This window comes from Odocoileus virginianus, chromosome 8, assembly GCF_023699985.2.
Source record: "Odocoileus virginianus isolate 20LAN1187 ecotype Illinois chromosome 8, Ovbor_1.2, whole genome shotgun sequence".
Classification (NCBI taxonomy): Eukaryota; Metazoa; Chordata; class Mammalia; order Artiodactyla; family Cervidae; genus Odocoileus; species Odocoileus virginianus.
This window is the reverse complement of record NC_069681.1, coordinates 37,153,335-37,172,109: the sequence shown is the minus strand read 5'-3', so window position 1 is coordinate 37,172,109 and position 18,775 is coordinate 37,153,335. Positions and strand designations below refer to the sequence as shown.

The window sequence follows — 18,775 nt, the reverse complement described above, 5'->3', positions numbered from 1 at the left end:
AGTAACAATGCATAATATGACTAGTATTTTTCACCAGTTTAAAAAAATGCTGAAGTAGCTTTTATTTTTTTAAATTTTTTAATTTTTTGAAGTAGCTTTTATTGTTCTTAGAAAGCTAGTAAAGTTGGGGGTTTCTTCTGCAAGAATTACCTTGTACTCAGTTATGAATATTGATATTTATTATATAAAATAACATGTAGTGGGTTCTGTGATTTATAAAATGTGTAGTAACCAAGTGTGGAAACCTGATCTCTGTTTTCCTGAAGGTGCTTTGTGGTAGCCAGACTTTAACAAGGTGTTTTCTTCAGCTTCAAAATCACGAATCTCTTTCTAAAAGAATCCGTCATTTGCTTTGATTAGTTAGTTCTCACAGGGGTGCTTTAATTTATCCATATATTTTTCTGTGGTCAAGTGTATCATTTCCTAACTCTTACTTGCAGAGAGAACCTTTGTTGCTACTATAGATTATAAGGTAGGAGGAGTCTTTGAGGGCATGTGCTCATTCAGGTCAGTTGATGAAGCAACATATAGTGATGAGTAGAGGGTCCTTTTCTTTAGCTCTGGAAATAGAATTCAGTTTACTTATCATGATTTGCTCATGTAATAGGTACGCAGATGCAATCAGCAAATATGAATCTGTCATGAAAACAGAGCCAGGTGTTCCTGAATATACAGTTCGTTCAAAAGAAAGGATTTGCCACTGCTTTTCTAAGGTAAACTGCTGACTCGTTTCTAGAATTGTAAAAACTTGACATATGGAGTAACAACCATAAGTTCTTTTCTCACATTTACCTTTAGGATGAGAAGCCTGTTGAAGCTATTCGAGTCTGTTCAGAAGTTTTACAGGTAGAACCTGACAATGTGAATGCCCTGAAAGACCGAGCAGAGGCCTATTTAATAGAAGAAATGTATGATGAAGGTAAATCTTTAAGGAATTTGATTTACAATACCTCAAAGTTGCTGTATATGCAGTTAGTCCGTTTAACATCCCTTTGTTTAGAACAAGTTTACCTGGAGATGTTGGCGATTTTAGAAAAATGGCACAGAACCTAAAAATCACTTTCTTAGTAAATCATTCTTTTTTGGTGGAACATGAGAGGTATACCATGTAAGGAAAGAGTTCTGCTGTTGAATCCAGTACAGTGGAATATAAAAATAAAAATTTTAGCTTGCTTTATTGTAGACAAGTTAGAAAAGATGAATAACAAAATAGAAAACTCAAATTACAGATCTCATATCGTCCAGAGGTAATCACTGCTCATTTTGGATTTATATCTTTCAGACTTTTATCTATGCATATATATGAGTGTGTATTTTATGCCTATATATGTATTCTATGCATATACATGTTAGACATACAGCAGACATATATGTGGCATATATGCCTAAATATCAAATGACCTTCTGTGATCCCTAGAAACTGTGAAAGTATTAGTCGCTCAGCTGCTCAGTTGTGTCCGAGTCTTTGTGACTCCATGGACTGGAGCCGCCAGGCTCCTCTGTCCGTGGAATTCTCCAGGTAAGAACACTGGAGTGGGTTGCCATTCCCTTCTCCAGGAGATCTTCCCAATCCAGGGGTTGAACCTGGGTCTCCCACATTGCAAGCTGTTAGTAAATATCAGGACAGCTGCTTATCCAACTTTGTTCAAGTAGCAGAGAGTTTCCTGCTAGATGTCATAAGCACCTTGAATAAAAGCAGTGCCTTCTTTTTGGAGGATAACTAAGGCCAATACAGTAGTCGTACAGAATCCTTCACATATTTTGTTTTATGACCTTTTTCACGTGACATTATACTATGAACATCTAAATGAGATGATTTTAAAAGAAGTGAGCCTTGTAAGCCCTTAATGACAAGTTTTGGTTTCAAATCAAGTATAAAGCATTTAAGATCGAAAACAGTAAGGGTATGTTTCTGGGGAAACTTGATTTGTGGTACTCTGATTTTTCCCCCTAATAATTGCTGCATATTTATTTAATGAAATGTGCAGTTAGTTTAAGCATAGTAAGAATGCATTACAGCAATGATAAAACTGTACTAAGAGATAACTGAACTTATAATTAAGAAAGATTTGTGGTACTCATTTTTAAGGCAAACTGATCATTTACTTTCTTCCTGCTTTCTTCAATTTAAAAAGAATCTTCTAAGTGGTTTCCTGGGAGTGATGACAACTCTAGTTGCACTGTGGAACATTTTTATGGTATATAGTCCTTGAGGTCTGATTGAGGCTTGAAATGTATGTGAGCAAAACGACAAATTTTCAGATTCATAAGACTGTCAGTAAGGCAAATGATCTACACAGATATCTGCCTTTAGCCTGCTTGCTCTTTTCACTCTTGGGCTCCCAGAAGGCTGTATTCTAGGATTTTGCATTCCAGTTAGTTGTTGGAAGGCTTCATTAATGTGTGCTTTTCTTTTCTGTGTGTAAACCCTCAGCTCTGAATGTGAAAATAGTGAAGCTGCACAAGCTTTTAAGCTTAGCTGTTAAGAAAAATAAAAGGTTCAATTTTGTAGGCTGCTACATATAAGTTAAAACATGCCTTTGTATCTTGAATGTTAAAGCCACTTATTTTTTAGAGAAATTTGACAGCTTGATTCCTGAAGAAAAGGTGTTTGATAATAATTTAATAGATCTATCTTTGAAGTCTTTTTCCTTATATGAGGGCTTTCTATATTCTGTTTGCTGGTTTTACCTAGTGGATGTGAAGTGATAACTAGTGGTTTTAACTTACATTTTCCTAATGATTAGTGATTGATGTTGAGCACCTTTTCATATGCTTGTTGGCCAGTTTTATACCTTTGGAGTGTACCATTTATTTTTGCAATGTGATTTCCATCAAGTAACTTACCCTGTAATAGTTTACTTTCCTTATATGTACAATAAGAATGTGAACAGTACATACTGCATAGGACTGTTGTGATGGAGAAAGGACATGAGAGGGTGGTTGAGGAGTCAGCAAACTTGAGCAAAGAGTAAAAAACTTCATTTCACTTAACCCTCTTTGAAACTCACCTGAGTTACAAGACAGAGAAAGAAGATGGTGCTCAGAAACTGATGCTTAATGCAGTGCTTCTAGTAAATGGTTTCCATTGTACCTATTTTTAGAATAGTTGTTGGTAACTTGCATTGACTTTGCTATATAAATGGTACTTAATGGGATAGCTTGCTTCTAGCTCTGATCTTTGGTGGTTTAGTTGCTCAGCTGTGGCCGACTCTTTGTGACCCCGTGGACTATAGCCTGCCAGGCTCCTCTGTCCTTGGGATTTCCCAGGCAAGAATACTAGAGTGGGTCACCATTTCCTTCTCCAGGGGATCTTCTTCCCAGGGATTGAAACTGCCTCTTGAGTCTCCTTCTTGCCAGGCAGATTGTTTACAACTGCCTAGGTGTGACCTATGATTGCTGCACTAACTTCATCTGACCCGGCTCTTACTTTAGTGTTACTGATAATATCTATAATTCTGAGAACAGGAGCCAGGTAACACTATTTCTGGATGAAGGGCCAGCCTGGCCAAATTGTGGAAAAGACATATTTTATGTTTGACATCCTATGATGTCCTGTAACCAGATTCCTATGCCTTCTTGCCTATTCTTGAACTCTTCCTAGTGATGCTAAGTCTGCCCTATTCCATGAAAGTATTCTGTGTTGAAAGATCATACCTTCATTTTCTTAGAGTTGTATAAAGTTGGTGTTTCTTTTTTAAGTTTAGGAGAATTTACCAGTGAAACCATCTTAGGTTCCAGAGTTTTCTTAGTATGAACATTTTTGATGATGAATTCAGTTTATCAGTATAGGGTTTCTCATATTTTCTATTTTCTCATTTTAGTTTTTGTAAGTTGTGTGCATCAGTGAATTCGTTCATTTCACCTACATTGCTCCTTTTGGTTATATGACGTTTTTAATGCTTTCTTACTATTCTTTTAATGTCTGTAAGGTCTGAAGTGATAATTTGTTCTTCATTTCTAATAGTGACAATTTGATTTTTTTTCCCCCTCTTGATCAGTGTAGTTTGGTCAAATTTGTTTGTCTTCTGAAGGAACCAGCTTATGGATTGGTTAGTGTTCTCTGACTGTTCTTTATATTTCATTGATTTATCTCTTTCCTTTGACTTCCTTTGGACTTATTTTTTGTTTTTCCTGCTTCTTAAGTTTAAACTGTCATTCATTTAGATCTCTTTTCTTTTAAAATATAAGTATTTAAAACTGCACTTCTCACATTTTTTATCTTCATTGTCATTTGATTTGAAATATATTCTAACTTTCCTTCTAACTACTTTTTTAATGCATGTATTATTTAGATATTTTGTCTAATTTTAAAATATTTCACAGTTTCCTAAGGACCTTTTTATATCAGTCAGTGCAGTCACTCAGTCATGTCCGACTCTCTGCGACCCCAAGCCTGCAGCATGCCAGGCTTCCCTGCCCATCACCAACTCTTGGAGCTTGCTCAAATTCATGTCCTATCGAGTCAGTGATGCCATCCAGCCATCTCATCCTCTGTCATCCCCTTCTCCTCCTGCCTTCAATCTTTCCCAGCATCAGGGTCTTTCCAGTGAGTCAGTTCTGCACGTTAGGTGGCCAAAGTATTGGAGTTTCAGCTTCAGTATCAGTCCTTCCAATGAATATTCAGGACTGATCTCCTTTAGGATGGACTGGTTGGATCTCCTTGCTGTCCAAGGGACTCTCAAGAGTCTTCTCCAACACCATACTTCAAAGGCATCAGTTCTTCGGTGCTCAGCTTTCTTTATAGTCCAACTCTCACATCCATACATGACTACTGGAAAAACCATAGCTTTGACTAGTCGGACCTTTGTTGGCAAAGTAATGTCTCTCCTTTTTAATATGCTGTATGGGTTGATCATAACTTTTCTTCCAAGGAACAAGCATCTTTAATTTCATGGCTGCAGTCACCATCTTCAGTGATTTTGGAGCCCAAGAAAATAAAGTCTGTCACTGTTTCCATTGTTTCCCCATCTATTTGCCATGAAGTGATGGGACCAGATGCCATGATCTTAGTTTTCTGAATGTTGAGTTTTAAGCCAGGTTTTTCATTCTCCTCTTTCACTTTCATCAAGAGGCTCTTTAGTTCCTTTTTGCTTTCTGCCATTAGGGTGGTGTCATCTGCATATCTGAGGTTATTGATATTTCTTCTGACAATCTGGATTCCAGCTTGTGCTTCATCCAGCCCAGCATTTTGCATGATGTATTCTGCATATAAGTTAAATAAGCAGGGTGACAATATACAGCCTTATTGTATATTTCTATTTTAATTCTGTTGTGCTCAGAGAACATATTCATGAATTCTTTCCTTTTAAATTTATTTAGGTGTATATCCTTTTGAATTTATGTAGACTTGTTTTATAGCCCAGTGCAGGATCTATCTTGCTGAATATTCTGTGTGCACTTAAAAATGTGTATTCTGCAATTTCTGGGTGTAATATTTCTGTTAGTTTTCCCATCAGTTGCTGAGAGGGAACTTTAATTACCTGGTGTGAAAATTGCAAACTTTCCTATCTTCCCCTTTGATATTGTCCATTTTTTCCTTTATGCAACTTGCTAAACTGCTATTAGCAGCCTGAACATTTATGACTGTTAAATTCTCCTGATGATACCCTCTCCCTGTCCTTCTATCAATTCCAGAAGGGAGTATTGCAGTTTTCTTGGTAAAGGATGTAGGTTGTTGCTCACTTCTGGGAGAAACCATACTTATGGGAGGTGGATTTTGCTGGCATTTTCTGGGCTCTGTCCTTTAGGGCTTTCTGTTTGCTTCCTCCTCTTATCCTGGATTCCTGGCTGATACTAGCTAATTTTAGCAGCCCTTGAACAGTCTTCTTCCACTGTTGTGCTGAAAACGGTGTGTGCCCTCCTGTTCCCCCTCATTTCCCTTCCCCCCACCATCTACCTTGTTTTATATATCTGGGAGGTGCTCCTTGGGGCATATTATACTGGAGGTCGGATACACTCTTTAAAAAGACCCCTGAGGTCCCTGTTTTGAGAGTCTATCTAGGGAAGTAAGGGCAACTGGGAACCTTATGAACACCTTATGAAGATATTAGAGCTGTCAGGGGTTTTAATGCTGGACTGCGTCACAGTGGCAAGTATGGAAATAGTGAGAAACAGTTAAATCCTGGATATATTTTGAAGGGAAGCTGATTTGGGACTTAATACTGGGTTTATGGAGTGTGAGAAGGGAGCCATTTGCAGCTGTGTGTAATGTGCGCATCTGTCTTTTGAATGCTTCTCTGTGTTGGGGAGCTCACGCTGGCTCGAAGTGGGTAGGACCTGTTTACAGACCGACTCCCTGTCGTGCTCGCCATCTTGCCCAGTTGCCAGAATAAGCAGGACTTGACACATTTATTGGTGGAGCCTGTTAGTGTGGAACTGCCTTCCCGGTATTTATAACAGGCCTGCTGTGGAGGCCTTTGGTGTCCAGGGGCCCAGCAGCCATGTCGGGGGCCTTTCACATGCCGTCCGGCACTCTGCAGAGACTGGTTCTTGGACCTGGCTTGGGGTTAATGCTGCAGCCAGCTGCTCCACATACAGGCGGAGAGGCTGCCCAGCCATTACTTTAAGCCACCTCATGAAGTAACCTGATGATTGCCTTAGAGCTCCTCCTGCTTGGTAAATTCAGAATCCTTGGCCAAAGAGAACAGCTTCCAAAATCTTCCAGGGCCTCTTTCAGTGTATATCTGGATTGCAGTTCTGTTAGGCTTATTTGTTAATCTTATCCTAGTTGCCTTTTCTCTTCCAGAAATTTGTCACTATTTCTGTTCTGCTATAGTTTCAGGACTGCCATGTTTGTATTATTTTTTATTTTTTTAGGGGAGAGGGCAGGAAATTCCTGTGCTTACTGTCTGCCACCTTGATCTGGTGGTTTGCACTGCTCCTTAAGAACTGGGTGAGGGCATATGGAAGAAAAGAATTTGAGAAGGATGAGTTTTTAGGTTCAGAGGTTAGAAAAGTAATTGGCTAATATGTAACATACTGTTCTAAGAAATATAATTAAAAATGAGTTATCTAGTTTAAGTCCATGGGAAGTTTACATCATCCATAGTAAATTCCTACTTAGCTTCCTACCTGTAATCATGTGAATCTGAGGAAACAACTTATTTTTCCTGTATTGTGAAAAATATATCTATCTTAACTGTTAATAAAATATAGGAGACAAAAGACTGTTTTGAGAAAGCTACTCTGCATATTTAAGAATGAAAACATGTTTTAAATGTAGTTTGCATAAGTAAAAAATTGAGTGTACTGAAACATTTTCCTCTTGTGTTAAATTCCAAGTACATTTCCTAACTAGGCTGTGTTATCAAGTGTTATGGGTATTGCAGGCTAAACCTCACTGCTCTTTATAATGGCCTTGTGTCTATATACTAAATTAGGAAGGTATTTTGTGATGTCACTGTTAGTTGGCTGTCAGTAATATTAATGTTTCATATTAACATTAATGCTTTGAGGCAGGAATGAGGATGAAAGCTTAAAGTGCCCTCCCCCTTGCTCCATGAGTGGAAGGTAGTATTGGTTATCTTTCTGTGTAGTGCAGACTAAATTTGTCCATCTTGCTTTAATGTCTTTCTCATTTTAACCTGCCCCAGAGGCCTTCTTAAACCCCTTCCAGGGTTAGCTGTTGCCAAGATGAATGCTCAGGCATGCTATCCAGAGAGACGTCTTTCCCATAGTGAAATGTTATTTCCATAAAAAAGTAGAATTTGAGCCCAAAGATCCATTTGAGTTGTCTGTCCAGGAAGGAGAGTGAGAAAAGCTTGTGTTGGTCTCCGCAAACCACCCCCAGATTTGGATTCAGAAGGACACATGGGACTCGGCACATAGTTGTACTCAGGGCTGAGATTTATTCCAGCGAAAGGATACAAACAAGATCAGTAAGGGGAAAAGGCGCATGTGGTGAAATCCAGAGGAAACCGGGTGGGAGATTCGAGATCTGAAATTGTGCAGGACAAGCCAAATTCCTCAGTATGTGTGAAGTGTGTCTACCAGGGAAGCTCTTTAGAGACCCAGAGCCTTTACTGGGGGCTGGCCAGCCCTTACCAAAATGCCAGATGCCCAGAAGGTAAGATGGTTAGCACAACCCACATTGTTTAGCTACGGCTAGCCATTCCTATCAGAGAATGTTGGGAACACTGCCCAAATCCAACTTGTCAGTCACCAGCCAAGGGCCACCCTCAGGGCCTTCTGAGGATAAGTCTCTGCTCTGTGTGACCTTAGATACCCAGATGCCTTGTATTGTCTACATATTTAAAATAATCTGAAATAAGATGCAGTGTGAATTGGCATCAGCTTTTCCATACCAGGACTATAAATGTATTTGTTCTGATTGGCACTTTAAAAAAAATCAGCTTTGTAATAGTTTGTGTTGAAACTGGTCATTCTGCTTCCTGATGGTTCTCCTGGTCCCTTCTAAGCCTCTTAATCTTCTGAACCATAATAGCCCTACAACTGAGCATGCAGATTGTTTTTGCTGCATCTTATTTTCCTGTAACAGTCACTGCATTGCTTTGTGTAAGGTCTGATGTTACGACAACACACAGCTGTGGGGAAGATAATGTGGGAGGGTGGGCAGGTAAACAAGCAGAGTGGCGTTTACTGAATGGAGTGTAAGCTACCTAATGCAGCCTTAAAAGTATGCCTCGTGTAGTTTTGAACCAAATGATGAAGGTGATACCACTTCTTAGGTTCTTAGTGATGGTGAATGAAGGGGTTGGGATGGTGACTTGGTATCACAGGGTGACATGCAGGGTGAATGTCACAAGTTATAATTCCTTCTAACAGCATTATCTTCAACATACTTTGACAGCTATTCAGGATTATGAAACTGCTCAGGAACACAATGAGAATGATCAGCAGATTCGAGAAGGTCTGGAGAAAGCACAGAGGCTATTGAAACAGTCACAGAGACGAGATTATTATAAAATCTTGGGAGTAAAAAGGTGAATTACTAATTAAAAATTTGCATTATTTTTAATCAACTATTTTAAAGCTAATTGTTACTTTTTTCCATGATTCATTTTCTTATGTAATGTCAGCTATAAATTAAACTATCAACCTTTAACATCACAAAGTTGTTTTGAGTATACTACAGATAAATTTGTTTGGTAGAGACTAGTCATGTAATGATGGAGAATTAGTAGTTGGTGACAAAGACGAGCCCCTGGAGCATGACTAGGTCCTGGGCCTAGATTTTTTAAAAAAGGTAAAGAGGCAGGAGTGAGCTTTTGTTGTGTGGGGACAGATGGGAGAGGGGTTGAGGAAAACAAAGCTTCTCTAGGCCTAAAGATAACAATCGCACTTTCAGAATCGACTTTGAGGCACAGGGTGAATGTAATTTACTCAATATGTGCATTTGTATTAGACCCACCTTCCCTGAACAGGGGAACCACCTATCTTTCAATCAAAAGTCTGAAACTTTTTTCTTTCTAAATAAGCAAACCTAGAAGCAAGTTAGAAAGTACGCATCAAAGAAGTTTCTAAAAGGGAAAGTTGTAAATAGAAGGAGTACTTTAGTTTATTTCTGGTGAGAGTAGCATTAGGGAACAAGCATTCTGGGAAGCCTGGCGGCTGTAGTGGTCAGGCAGGGCTCTGCATCAGACGCTCAGTCGGGTATGTTGGCACTGTTCAGAAAACCAGTGGAATCTCCTGAGCTGTCTTTTAGCTCTTTGTGGCAGTGTGTTGGACACTTCTTAAATAATTATTTATTTTACCACCCTTTAGAAATGCCAAAAAGCAAGAAATCATTAAAGCATACCGAAAATTAGCAATGCAGTGGCACCCAGACAACTTCCAGAATGAAGAAGAAAAGAAAAAAGCTGAGAAAAAGTTCATTGACATAGCAGCTGCTAAAGAAGTCCTCTCTGATCCAGGTAGTGTTTGCCTTCATGTTTCTCTTCTCCTGAAGTGGCTGTGTCAGTGACTGGAGGCTGCTAGCTCTCTCCCTCTGCCCGTCTTAGAGGCAGAAGTGGACGGTGGGGCGCGTGCTGGTGGGGACCCGTGGGGCTGAGCTCGGGAGCTGGTGATGGTCCCCGAAGTTCATTTCTGTGTCTGCCACTGTCATACTCGGGGTGCAGTGGAGACACCACCAAGCGTGGAATCAGAAGGCCTGAGCATGACTCTTAAGGCTGAGCTAAGGTTCTGTTTAAGCAAGTTCCTAGAACCTTTTCTGAGCCTCAGGTTTTTTTCACCTGTGATATGAAAGTACAAGAGGGATACTCTTAGTTTCCTTCCAGAGTCACAGATCAGTGCTGATTTTCACACCGTACATACAGGAGCTTGATTAGGAGATGGGCTGCCAGGTGGGCATGTGCAGCGGTGGGAGGTGGCAAATATTCTCGCCCTCCAAGAGCGGCTCTCCAGGAATCTTGCCTTGACTCAAGTCAACCGCTTACTGGTGGTTGATGCTAACCACCAGTTGTTATTTCACCATAAGCTAAAATGACCTGGATAATAAGAGGGAGACAGTTAAGAACTGAGGTAATGTTGAACAATGCTTTGACACTTCTAGAGGGAATCTCATGTTAAGCTAATACTTACTGCTTTTTTGTGGCCAGCCTTGTCAATGGCAGCAGAAACCATGACTTTTGAGCTAGACAATTACAACAAAATAGAAGGAAATCACATTTTATGCCCATTTGACAGATTTTTGAGTTACTACTTACGCTATGGAATTCAAGTTAAATGATGTTTATTCCCAAGTAATTTATAATCCAGCGAGGGAGACAGGACTGACTGAGTACAGTAGGATACATACTGTTTGTTCTTTTATCTGCAAATAATGACGCCTGTGAGTGGCTCTGTTCCCTCAGCTTGTGCAGCACGGGTCGGGCAGCTATGTCAAATTGGGGGGCCTCTGGATTTGAGCTCTAGGGGAGCAGGGAGCAGAATGGCATGATGGAGAAAAGAGCTGCATTCTTGCTTGCTTAGAGTTCTTTTCTGTACTCTGTTCTTTCTGTCCTTATTTTAAGGATGAAATAGCTTTTCCTAATCTCTGCTGCCTGCCACATCCTGCCATTTGTCTGCAGTGGCCTCGGTCTCCTCAGGACTGACAGGCACAGCAGTGGAAGTGGCCTCCTGGATTATGCAATAAAGCGCCTCCCTCCCTCGGGCCTAGGGAGCCTGCCTTCTGTTCAGACTTAATAGTGAGGCCCAGACACTTCATGCGTTGATGAGGTTGAGCCTAGCTGACTTCATGTTTGGGGTTAGGACGGTGACAGGGGCTGTTCGATCAGAAGAGCACATGTGACTCTGAGGTCTCATTGTCTGCTATTCCTCAGCTCTTCCAGGGAAGAATCTCCTGGGGTGGCCTCTTCTGAGAAGATTTTGGGGGTCTGAATGTCTGTGAATGCCCACTTTGAGCCCTGGCTGGTTTCTCTAGTCTGTTTCTGATGGGGTGGCAGGGGTTTGAGCATCAGGCACAGCTGGGTCTCACCTTGCTGGCTTCTTTTCCAGAAATGAGGAAGAAGTTTGATGATGGAGAAGACCCCCTGGACGCAGAGAGCCAACAAGGAGGTGGCGGCAACCCTTTCCACAGGAGCTGGAACTCATGGCAAGGGTTCAATCCCTTCAGCTCAGGCGGACCTTTTAGATTTAAATTCCACTTCAATTAAACCAGCTGTTTTTCTGCTCTTCTTCCTTCATTTTTTTAAAGTTTTAAAACAAACAAAAAAAACCTTGTTCCGGGATCCTAATGAAAAAGAAAATTCCAACCTTTCAGTTTGCCCACGACCAAAGAGGTGTTCTGAATGGCATTGCAGACTTGAGGCTGACGGGGGTGAGGGCAGGGAGGCGGGCGGGCTTCTGTTTCCGGCAGAGCGCCCCGTGTCTGTGCTGTGCCCGGATGGAGGAAGCGGTCTGAAGCGGGTGCGGAGGTCTTGCATCTTCTACACTGGAGCAGGTGAGAGTCTCTCCTCACTGCATACGTGTCAGCGCCTGCGTGTGTGAGGAGGAACCTGGGCTGTCAGCGTTCTCCAAGAGGAGTGAACATTCTGAGCTGTATGTTCTTAGGCACAACTTTGCTTCGACTCTGGTCTGTCCAGTCACCTGTCATTACGTTAAATTTCCACTTGCGTTCCCATCTTTCTCTGAGCATGAACATGGCTGCCGTTGAAGGTGGTCAGAGCCGTTAGAGAACCTGCTACGAATGGCAGCAGCCAGGGTGAGGTCTGGACTCACGTTAAGCATGTATTTTTTGGTTCAATACCTGGAGGAGAATACTGAAAACCATTGAAACAGAATTAACTGTAAACCCTCCTGGCCCTTTTATTTAATATGAAACACAATGAACTAAAAATATGTAAAATAAGTTCAGATAACATAGCAGTGGTATTTAAATAATATTGCTGTAGTGCAGAATTAACAACTGAAGTTGTACCGCATTTCCTGTAACAGGATTGGCTTAGAATGTAAAGTTGCTCAGTCAACATAGACAAAATGCCATGTCTCCCACTTTTAAGTTTAGCAGTTTCTCTTATGTCTTCGCCTGCCTGGCCCGTGGGTTCCCACGTGGGATTGCTTTGAGGTGGGATTAAGTAGCAGGCCTGCCCCTTTGCCAGACCTTGATGCCTCTGGAAGTTTTTCTGCCAGGAAAGAAACAGGTTTACAGATCTAGTCAGCTCTGGCTGTATGTCCACTATCAAGATAGCATCTCTTCTTGGATACCTTCTTACCTTTTAAGAAAAATGAACTATTCAGTCTTTATATGCTGGATAATTTTTCCCTTAAAAATAAGTGTTAATCTAGAACATTAAATATTTATGGATAGGGATTCCATAAAATATTATGGAACTATTGATGCTGCACTTAAAATCTAAGAATTATTTAGATAAAAATTATACCTTTATTCTAGAAAGGTTTTTTCTTTTTTTGCCTCAGAACATTTTGACAATTTAAGCAGGATGGGCCTAATATACTGACTGCTTTTTGGGAAATCAAGCATCTTCTGAGTTGTGGGGGCTGTCCTACCACTAATACCCACAACAGCCAGCCAAGCACAAATAGTTTCCTTCTACAGTCATTCTGAAACATACTTGGAAAAGGGTTTTTCAATGTGAGGGACAAAAACAACACAGCTGAGTTGGACAAAACACGTTAAGTGCTTTTTGCATCTACTTAGAAGTTTATTTCTTACCAATAAACAAGATGGCATTTTGAAAACAGCGAACAGCTTGCAGCTTTCCTTTTGTTTTAATGTCTCAAAATTCAAGCCAGTGTGAAAATTTCCAAAGGAAATTCATTTTTATCCTTTAATCTTATTACTTCATTAGTTAAATCAGCAATTTTTTTCCAATCCAGTTCTTTCATGTATGATGTCACTGTGAACTCTTTGAAATCTTGCAATGGCCTCTACCTACTTTTACAAGGAAGAATTTTCACAAAGAAATCAGAACAAAGGAAATATGAAATCACTCACCCTGCCAGTTGGAAGAGAGGGTGTAAAGTTGCCAGCAAGGAGGAGCCTGAAGGGGCCAGGATGGCTGGGGGTGGGCCATGTGGGTCACTGTGCTGGGCCCCCGTCACTTCGCCGACCGCCATCCTGCTGCTGAGAGGGTTTGCTCTGTTTTTCCTCCATCTGTGAGAACTGTAAATCCTGTTCCTGAAGTCTTACCACGCATTGACTTTAGTCATAAGGGAATTATGCAGAGAGTCGCTTGTTTTCAGTGAAGACAGAAGCAGGTATGGTGCCAGGTGCCAACGCCGTGGAGAGAAATTCTCTGGATTCTGTTGTTTTTGCTCATGAGTGAGGAAAATAATGACTTTTCGGTTCCATCCTTGAGGGTCATCAGTAGTCTTCTGGAATCTGCCTGACCGGGAAGATGGTCAGGCCCTCCTGCCCTCCACAGTGATAAGAGCGCTGGGAGTGAGAAGGGACAGTTGTCAGTCCTGGCGACCTGATGCAGGAGCATCACACTCTCCAGGCTCTGGTTTGGGGACCGCAGGTGCCCAGTAACCTGTGCGGTTCTTTGTGGAAAAGCAAAATGAGAGGGGCGCCCAGCCTTGGCTGTGTCACATTCCCTTCCTTTTCAGTGAGCTCCAGAAGTGAAGTGTCGCTGGTCGGTAAATGGGTATTTTTCCACAGCAACAAGTATTAAACACATCAGCCTATTAACATGAAAAAGGTCTAAAAAGAAAGTAAATTAATGTAATACCCATTTCTGAAAGTTTGTGTTTTCCATGGATAAATGAAAACTGGAAAATGACTTCAACAGTTTACTAATGTGAATTGGATGTAACAGCACTAATTTTAAAATGTCTTGCTCTTTAGGCAGTATTAAAAGTTCAAGTATCTGTATGAAAACAGAACTTTTTGGGACTCTGATAATTGAATGTCAGAACTACCCACCACTTAAGAGAAAAAGACTAGTTATAACTGATTATTGGTGGGGGGGGGGGAAGCTAACAATTTTAAGTTGGCATCATTTTCTATTCATGGTGGAAAAATGAAAGATTTCACCTTTAGAGCATGAAATTGGTCATAAGTTGTGAAATTTACCATTTTGAAAAAAAGGCACAAGATGCTTGTTAAAAATGGCCCCTCAGTCAGGTCTCTGCCTCGTTAAAGGGACAGGGCACCCGTGACAGCCCTGTGCAGCTTTCATTGAGGACACATGCGTGGTTATCCTAGAGAAATGCACGCCATTGTGCTGAATGTAGTTGACTTTTACACATTTATAAAGGAAAGAGGGTGGCAAATGCTGATTTATCAACAATTATTCTAAATCAGATCATTGCTTTTTTGTTAGTAGCAGAGTTTATTCTGTAATTGCAAATGATGTTGATAGGTGGAGATAATTTGCTTTGTTTAATGGATGATCTCATTTGCTGAATGATTTAAGAGTAAAATTAGCCACTGCGTGGCTTCATGTATGGTAAACGGGTTTTGTTTCACACCCTCTGTATTTGAGCCTCTTACCTGCAGTGGAAAGCAGAGCATAGAGGAGGTAAGAACTGGAGATGTCTGAGGAATTAAAATATTACTCCTGCTGTTAAGTCTGTAGTTGGTCTGAAGGAGACAAAACTAAGTAACTTAATCCATCTCAATTTAGTGTTTTAATAAATAAGACACCGGAAATTAATGGAAATGGGTCTCAGACATGTCTACAAATATGGGTACTATTTTTAAGCCCGTGTATTTTCACATTTAATAAAAATATTTATGGTCAAATGAGTACTTTTGGCCTTCAGTCTTTTGGAGGAGTCTATTTTCCAATTTTGCTTTACACACAGTCAACAACTGAGATGACAAAGGGCTCTGGCTTGTCATGAGCCGAAGGAAGAGCTCAAAAAGTGAAATGATTAAAATCTAGGACAGCGAGGCCTTACTGAGTGGCCGGTCCTTCACTTTCAGTACCATTAAAATCTCACACTTAGGCTGACTTTGAGGACCTTCCCTTTTATACCATAATGTGTACATTTCTGTTAAAGTTCTGAAAGGGGTTGGGGTGGACACTGCTGCTTATCTCAAATTTCTAGCTGCAAACAAACGTAGCTTTCTTCTTCATATATACCACCTGTTGCAAAAGTAGCTGATCCCCTCCCCCTCCTGCCTTCACACCCAAAGCAGGGTTTCGTGATCTGTAAAGAAAAAAAGTCACTTTAATCTTAAGATATATAGGTCACACCCTAGGAACCTGCAAACCTCTATCCACCAAGTCGATCCTTTCTTGGGATCAAGAGATCAACAGAAGCAAGAGATGCACATTCATCTGTTACTCCCTTATACTAGGATTCAGTTTCTAATGAGGAGGCATCCAGGCTTCCCTGGTGGCTCAGTGGTAAAGAATCCACCTACCAATGCAGGAGATATGGGTTCGATCCCTGGTCAGGGAAGATTCCACACAGCAAGGAGCAACTGAGTCCGTGTGCCACAACCACTGAGCCCGTGTGCTGCAACCACGGGAGCCCTTGCGCCCTAGGACCTGTGCCCTGCCACGAGAGAGGCCACCACGCACCGCAGCTGGAGAGGAGCCCCTGCTCGCCACAGCGAGAGAAAAAGCCTGTGCGGCAGTGAAGACCCAGCACAGCCACAGATGAAAAACAAGGCATCCGGCTGACAACTGAGGTTGCGGTCTTGTTCAGAACACGTTTCCAACCTTCACTAGGGTCTGTCTACTGGGAGAAGTGCCTCCTCTGATTTAGCTGTCTCCAGGGACCGAGCTGCCAGATTTGGAAGGCCACTGGCAAAGCAAGTTTCAAGGTCTTAAGGAAGCTGGAGCTATATGTTGTTAAAAAGCACGAGTGAGAAAGCACTGCTTGCAGCATTTCTTAGGGGATTTAAGTTTGTGTTCTTTGCATGCTTCCCTGCTATTATAGGAGATTTCTATAAGCATAGTGCCTCATTTGTATGTATGTATGTATCTATATGAAGGATTTTTTTTAAAAGACTGGTCTTCCTAAACGGATGTGATTTTTCTCTATGGTGTGAAAGATTCTTTAAAGATAGCAAAGGATAACTCTTCTAACAATCTTTCATCATTATTACAGTTTTCTTAAGGTTTTATTCATACTCCTCCATATATACCACTGGTTGCAATGTTTTACTTCCTGCAGTGTTTATGCTTTTGTTACTTCAGGTTACAAATACCTCATAAAAGTGGAAAGACTTCATTCCACAACTGTACAGTTTAGGACAAACAAACTAGCTTCTCTTCTTCCTGGTGGGTCCACATGCAGGGAGTGCCTGTACCATATGGTCTTAGGCTGGGGAAGTTTGTTTTGGACATCGTGCAATGAAGAAAAATGGTATCTTCAGATCCCATATAAGTCTACCTGTTCTTATCCAAGAGCTCTTCCCCGATATAGTAAGGACAGATGTTATGAATAAACGTAATATTAGGAAACATGCAGGCATAAAAAATACCCCCTGAGAGATTCTGGACTAACGCTGATGAGTGTGACAGCTCTTCACTGCACGTCAGGAAAAAGTCACCAAGGCTCTCCACGTGCTTTACAAACCCCCGTGTGACCTTGTGTGCCAGGCTGCAGCCCTCACCCCCTCCTCCTCCTCAAAGGAACAAACCTACCTCCGTGCTGGTCTCTGCCTGGCTCGCGCTTCCTCCTACTGCACGTTGCATCAGGCCTTCTGACGCTTTCCCTTCCCAGCATTTTCATTTGAATATTTTTACTTACACTTACACTCGTAACTTCAAAAGGACATGTCAACTGTCACACAACAGGTCATTAAAAATTTGCTGGGTTTGTGCAGGTTAGGAAGACCTAGATTACTGGCCTTGGGACAAAACTGGAAACCGTTTTCTGGTGGAAGCAGACCATGGGAAAACAAAGGAAAATCTACACGCCAGTGGTGGGTTTGTTGACTTTTGTATAAAAGGGAGTTTGAGCATGATGCTCTGAGGTTAGACACTCCACTGTACGGTCAGTTATGTTTACTTCACAATTCATCCTACTCAAGACGCATCAAGGTTACTCCTTCTCTAACTCTGCCCCCAATTTTAAATTGAACATTAGGTTACCTAGGGCCGTCTCCATTCAAACATTTTGGTTTTTTACCAGTCTTTTAGAATTTAAGGACGAAAAGTTATCCAGATTTGAATCAAAACCTTTGATTTTAAAGTGAAACCACACGTTACAACTACTGAAGCCCATGCTCCCTAGAGCCTGTCCTCCCCAAGAGAGGCCCCCGCAAGGAGAAGCCCAAGCACACAGAGAATAGCCCCCACTTGCCGCAACTAGAGAAAGCCGGCACACAGCATCAAAGACCCAGCACAGCCAAAAATAAACTTTTTAAAAAAGTGAAATCACATCAGACAGGATGCAAACCTTACACAGTTGGGCAGGATCACATGACTGAAGTAAATAACTTAAATGCAAGTAATGATGAACTGTAGGGGACAAAATTATTTTCCAAATCTGAAGTCTATAATCAAAGTTGTTAACAGCAGGTTCTAAGTAGAGACCTCACTAAAGAATTTCTCAGAAATTAGAATTTTACATTTGATACTGGGCTAATAAATTGCAAAATGGGGGAAAGCTATCCCATTACTTAACACTTAAAGGCTCATTTTTTGAGTGGCTACAGGGTGGGCTGGGTGCCCCTAACCATGTGCCGCCATCACAAAGTTGCCTGTATTTTGAACGTGGATCAATTGTCCTGGTCCTTTGTGCCTCAACTCCCTAACTCTGCCACCAAGAGTAAGATCTTTTTTTTTTTTTTTAAAGAGTAAGATCTTAACAAATCAACTGATTCTTTGGAAGAGGGTGGTTGCTGTTTAGTTGCTAACTTGTGTTCAACTCTTCGTGGCCCCACATACTGTAGCCCACCAGGCTCCTCTGTCCGTGGGATTCTCAAGGCAAGAACACTCCAGTGCATTGCCATCTCCTTCTCCAGAGGATCTTCCCAACCCAGAGATTGAACCCAGGTCTCCTGTATTGGCAGGTGGATTTTTCACCGCTGAGCCCCTTGGAAGAGGAAGCCCCTTGGAAGAGGGTGGGCCCCCTTGCTACTGACAGACTTTGTGGTACACTTACCACTTGCTCTGTGAACCAGGGATCTGAGACAGATGTCAGCCCCTCGATGAACAGCCCGTTCTGTTCGGGGGGAGTTAAATGCTGCTGTCTTCTTCGCTGCTGAATCTCAGAGAAGGAAATTCTCTTAGCCATGCTTTAGTGACTGAAGACAGTCTGACTTGACATACACCTGTTGCCTTGAACGCTATTCATCTGGGTTTCTGACACCTCTCCTAGGCAGTAGCAGCTGCCTGTCCGGTTGTGTCCCAGGGGCTGGGCCTGGCCCATAGAAGCAACCATTTCT

General features: G+C 41.5%; 1 protein-coding gene across 1 annotated transcript in view; it reads left to right on the top strand.

Moving 5' to 3' along the window:
- Positions 1-15,169, top strand: part of DNAJC3 (DnaJ heat shock protein family (Hsp40) member C3) — a 57,541-nt gene extending 42,372 nt beyond the window's left edge. Inside the window, exons 8-12 of the mRNA XM_070471500.1 lie at positions 608-713; positions 799-919; positions 8,813-8,945; positions 9,727-9,875; positions 11,458-15,169. Of these exons, the coding sequence (XP_070327601.1) occupies positions 608-713; positions 799-919; positions 8,813-8,945; positions 9,727-9,875; positions 11,458-11,615 (667 nt within the window). The 3' untranslated portion in view covers positions 11,616-15,169. The remainder of the gene's footprint in view (positions 1-607; positions 714-798; positions 920-8,812; positions 8,946-9,726; positions 9,876-11,457) is intronic.
- The last annotated feature ends 3,606 nt before the right edge of the window (positions 15,170-18,775 follow it).